The 5,397-nt window shown below is 52.0% G+C and overlaps 1 protein-coding gene across 1 annotated transcript; it reads right to left on the reverse strand.

The window, feature by feature from the left end:
• Window positions 1-418: 418 nt before the first annotated feature.
• Window positions 419-3,002, reverse strand: F5B22DRAFT_639511 (uncharacterized protein; the record flags this gene model as incomplete). Its single annotated transcript, XM_047977726.1, has 5 exons — window positions 419-580; window positions 631-891; window positions 946-2,263; window positions 2,324-2,478; window positions 2,544-3,002. 5 exons carry the CDS (start codon window positions 3,000-3,002, stop codon window positions 419-421), a joined length of 2,355 nt encoding a protein of 784 aa, XP_047826227.1.
• Between the last annotated feature and the right edge of the window lie 2,395 nt (window positions 3,003-5,397).

Below are 5,397 nucleotides of genomic sequence, written 5' to 3' on the forward strand. Positions count from 1 at the left end.
CTCGGGACCACTCCAATCATCTGCAATGAATTCCTCGCCCACGCATGAAAGATGGTGCGGGCCCATCTAATCAGTGTTACTTGTTGGTCTGAAGAGCACGAGCCAGTAGAAATAAGAGTCAGAATTGAGATGGACTTTGGGGCATCTCCAAAAGTCGGAAAAACCGGAACGATGTTAGAGAGAAATCCAAATGTCCGCATAAATGATAATAGGAGGCCACCGTCTAGCAGGAAACAAAAGTTGCCGGGGAAAAAGCTTTTGGGTAATCGTGTGTCGTCTCTGGGTCTGTTAAGTGCGTGATAACCGACAAAAGCATGACCGTATTCCAGATGCGAGAATAATTCAGCCACTTAACGCCATAATATGCCCAGGGGACCGATCCAAAGGAAATAAAATACCAGTTGAAGGTGCACAGAATCTACTCAGCGCCGATCTCCCCAGGCGCTTCCATCCCGAATGTAGCTTGGCCAAAGTCAAAAGCCCCACCGTCAGCATCATTGTCATGTAGAAAAGAGTCAAAATCAAAATCCTGTAGGACATCGGCGGACGAAATTTCGCTGAATTCCGGTATGTTGGTGAACTACTGCCAGTTAGTGGAAATCATTGTGCACAAATCTCGAAGCAACATACTATGGCATTATTGGGTTCCATGCCCGTAAAGTTCATTTGCTCGACTGGAGGAGCTGCCACAGGGGCAGGTGCAGCCTGTGGTGCTGAAGCTGGTACATTCGCAGTTGGCGGTACAGTTCCAGCATTCTGGCCAGACTTGAAGTTTGCTGCAGGATTGCTGGGGGTAATAGGAGTAGCCGGAGTTGGGGGTTCTGGGTCTTGATTGGCTTCAGGAGCAGGTGTGGCACCAGCCGCTGGTGCTTTGTTCTTTTGAGCAGCGCCCTAAGAAGCATGTTAGTATGTTCAGGCAATTGCTATTAGAATATTGTGTTGTACCTTTTTGTTCGCGTTCTTAGGATCCTTTTTCTTGAGTGCCTTGGTACCCTGCTGCGGTGTAGGTGGAGCAGCAGTGCTAACTTGTGGTGATGATGTGTTTGTCCGACCATTTCCATTAGCAGGAGGGGCTGGAGCTGATGGTGGTGGCATCGCTCTCTGTGGCGCTCCTTGGACCTGCGCCTGTGGCCCTTGTGGCCCCTGTGGACCTTGAGGACCCTGAGGCGCCATACCATTGCCATTGGGACCTGGCCACTGCATTTGTTGAGGCCCTCCCTGTTGTCTTGCCATCATCTGAGGATTCATTTGGCCATTGAATGGTTGACCTGGATGTGAGCTGGGGGGGCGCATGCCTCCATTCATCTGCGCTGCTACCATATTGCCATCTATACCATTCATCCCTTTGAAGAAGTTCTGTTGCATATTCGGATCCATGCCATTTGGTATAAAGTTCATGCCATTCGGAGAGCCTCTTGACTGAGCTCCTTCAGGAAGAGGAGAGGGAATACCAGCGGCGTTCATCTGAGGAGTTCCACGCTTCATCTGTTCACTGGGATTAGGGGAAGCACCGGGTCGGACTCCCTGAGGCGAGGTATCTTGGAAGGGTTGCCCATTCGGGCCTGGTGGTCCACCTGGACCATTGGGTCCAGCGCCATCACGAGGCATGCCGCCCATACTGTCTTGTTCTTGCCTAGCCATCATAAGTCTCTTTTTATTCTGTTGCTCAAGTAGCATCAGTTGCATCTGATAGTCCTGCAAGGCATGATTGCTCCCGCCGCCTTGAGTTGCGCCGGGTCCTGGTCGCATACCTCCGGGAGCCATCTCTGGGTAGAACGCACCAAGAGCCGCCGCGTTCTCCGGGCCTTGCGCTATCATAGGTGAACCTTGGTTCTGAGGGCCACCAGGATTGGGAACCTGTTTATTCGGCATCTGTTGGCCGTGGTGTTGCTGAAGATTTTGAGAATATGTCTGAATAGATTTGGCCTGTGTCTGGGCAGTTTGTGCTTGAAAGTCTCGAAACTGTTGAGGAGTAAGATTAGCGCGAGGGATGCCGTTTGATGAGAGCATTTGCTGAGCTATGGCAGCTTTGGTATCGCCTACTTGCTGTCCTGGCATTCCTTGCTGAGGCCGTTGACCATTCATCATGTTCGCGTTATGCGCGTTAAACGGGCTTGATCCCTCTATTCGGGCCCTTTTGCTAGGCGATGGCGCGTTTTCGGCAGAGCCCGGCGAGGCAGGGCGGTTTTGGCTGCCATCCATGTTGGACCCGTCCCGTTGCATCTGGCCCTGCTTAGCAGCGGCTTGAAGCATCATTTGCGGACTATAAAATGGCGATTATCAGTACGGAAGGTTCGGTGGGGGTTTGTTATCAACAACCTACTTATTTTGATTGTTGGCCATTGCGGTCCTGGCCAGGTTGTGCTTATTGGCCATCGGCATCCCATTTGCCATGCGCGGCATCATTGAATTGTACATCTCAGGTCGCATTTGCCGTAACATTTCCTGCTGTTGCGTCTGTCTTAACCGAGACTGCTGCTGAAAGGATATTAGACGCGAGAATAACAACACCAATATGACAGGGCAAATTGTAATGTAATTACCTGTGTGTGAGCGACGTATTGACTCACATGGGGACTAACGCCGCCCTTGTTGCGCTGGGCCGATAACATGTCCCAGAAGAGACAAAACCATTCGTAGAGAAAGCAACTGTCAGACCCATTGGGAACGTTCGGGGCTGGGAGGTCGTTTGGCCGTTTCGAATCCAAATCATCCTTGCTGTCAGTATCCATCGGATCATCTCCAAGGCCGTTTCCAAGAGTATTGTTATTCTCATTGCGAGGGCGGCCTTTGTGAACATTTATTGCCTGTTCGCTCTGAAGCATCGCGCGCGCACATTCATACATGCCTTCTCGAAGGAAATAATCATAGATGTAAGTGTTTAAATTTGCACGGTTGTTCTCTGGAGGGCGTTGAACTTGACCAGCGGCAAGGGCATTGTTTCCCATCATGGCCATAGGCCCGCCAGCCATGGGCATATTGGCCATATTGACGTTGTTCATGATTCAGGGTCGACAGAGCGAATCTGCCAGGATCCGGAAGAATCAATCGAGAGGACGATGTCGAATCAATACTTCGCATCCGGTTTTGTTTCCCAAGTCGCGAAGCGGGTTGGAATCGAGACGGCCTACGTTACGAGGCACGTCCGGGCGAACGCGGCGGCGCAAGACGAGGTAGTTTGGATCGTCTCGTTACCAACAGGGCAAGCAAGCTTAGTCTGCGAGTCGGGATTGTCGGGGGAGTCGGTAGCCAAGGATGTGTACCAAGTAGGATTGGCAGCGCGTTAACGGTCGCGTAGGTGCCGGGTTTCGGCGTTGATTCCTGATATAAGAGTCGTAGAAATGTCGATAATAGGTAAAGCCGTCCGACAACAGATACCAAAAGAGATGGCGGCGAAAACGATCAGGGGAAGTGGCACAGGAACCGGTGTTCCAGGTATCCAGGAACTAGGAAATGCGGTATAAGTAAGATGGGAACACGCAGGGAAGAGAAACGATAAAAAATGCGAGAGATGATAGCAACAGAAGGCTGATCAAAGAATGGGTGAACAGGAGATGGATGAAGGGAAGGTGATAATGGGGATGGGGATGGTGGTGGCGGAGGTGTGCGAGGGAGTGGTGTGTGGTGAGTTGATTGATTTTGCAGCGGCGGCGAAGGCGAGGATGGTTAGATGATCTGGGTTGGATGGGATGGCTTCAAGCAACAGCACCCGTGGCTCGCTGACGCCCCAGTGCTGGACATACGGTGTACCACACAGTGCGAAAGAGGATGCCAGCGGTGACAGTAGCCAGCAGCAGCAGTGGGAGTGGTGTGCTAGGCTGCTAGCGCATTCGGGGGGGTGGGGGGCTGGGCTGTCAATGTCCAGGTGCGAGCGTGTTGCGCGCGATCTGACAGTTGCTAGACAGGTACAGAGACGGCCGCGACTAATATAGAAGCAATGAGAAGGTTTGCGACCACTTGGAAGCCTCTGGCAGCAGCCGCACCAGAGCAAAGACGGAATGGAATGTATGAGCTCCCACCACCGTGAGTCGGGGAGGCAATTTGGCCGACTATCGGACAAAAGGGGACCGCCAGCAGCTGAAGGATAGATGGATAAGTCATGGGAGTTCTCCCCTACCTTTGGATGAGTGGTTGAAGGGTTCAACAACAGCGGCGTGCGCCCAAGCTACAGGTGCTCGACGTGAAGTTGGGGATCCTAACAGGCGCCAAAATGAGTTACAAGTGGGATATTCCTGTTGCCAGGGTACTAATCTAGTACCTATGGGTAGATGTTAGAGGATATGCTCCTTGGAGGAAGGCTGAATGCTGTAACGTGCAGCTCGGGTAGATGGTCATGGAGCAGTTGATGGAGCAGTTGATGGAGTAGATGAGGGTCAGTGACCCTGTTGGTCTCGGTGGTGTTCAGATCAAGCACAGATACAGGGTAGCAGTAGCACTGCCTTAGTATCTTCTAACTCGGATACCGGTAGTCTATCTGGGTCGGCCAAGTAGTTACGCGTACCTACTTTGTTAGGGCCGAGACTGGGAGGAGCAATGTGCCCTCCACAAGGCTGTCAGGGCGCTTTGCGCTTTGCGCCTTCGCTTGTCGCGTACCCCAGTCGGGCAGCCAAAGCAGCCAAAGCAGCCAGAGCAGCCAACACGACGCAGGCGAAGAGGCGATGGCGTCGGAGCGTCGATGAGATCAAATAGCAGATGGATATTCGCCAGGACACCAAGCGGCAGCGGGCGGCATCAACGGTAGGTAATGTGTAGGTAATGTGGAGAGCGAGGCGGACTGGGGGATTACGGTAGTGTGAAGAATAGTGTGAAGAATAGCGTGAAGAGCAAGGCAAGGTGTTAGTAGTGAGGGTAGTAGACCGGAGAGAGGTTGCATTGTGCGGGCGGGACAGAAAGGCGGGAGAGATGTGATGGGCGACCAGGCCGTGCTTTATGAGAGTGGTTGGGTTCCGCTGCAGGTGACATTCCATGCTATGTACCCTACTATACCTATGTATGTCAGTAAGTACTGGCGCCTTCCCTCTTCCCTAAGTAAGTACCACCATAGCGAGCGAGCAGCCTACCTACTATACTATACATACATGTACTTGTAGGACTGTAGGTAAGTACATATGTAGGTAGGTACGCCTTACCTACCAGTACTGTACTTACCTCCAGCTTCTGCCCCAACTACCCTACAGTGGGTACCTACCTAAGGAAGTGAGTAATTTAGGCACAATCTGAGAGATGACCTGCCTTAGGTAGGTACAGGTTACTCACTTATAGGTAGGTAGGTAGCTACACAGGCACCTACCTAGGTATCTACTGTAGCTACCTAGGTAGTTTCTTGTAGCACTGATTACCTACCTTAGGTACCTAGGTGCTTACCAAGATAGTTACTTACCTAACCCTCGGGGCGCC

Source organism: Xylaria bambusicola, assembly GCF_022495145.1.
Source record: "Xylaria bambusicola strain CBS 139988 unplaced genomic scaffold F5B22scaffold_64, whole genome shotgun sequence".
In the NCBI taxonomy this organism is placed as follows: domain Eukaryota; kingdom Fungi; phylum Ascomycota; class Sordariomycetes; order Xylariales; family Xylariaceae; genus Xylaria; species Xylaria bambusicola.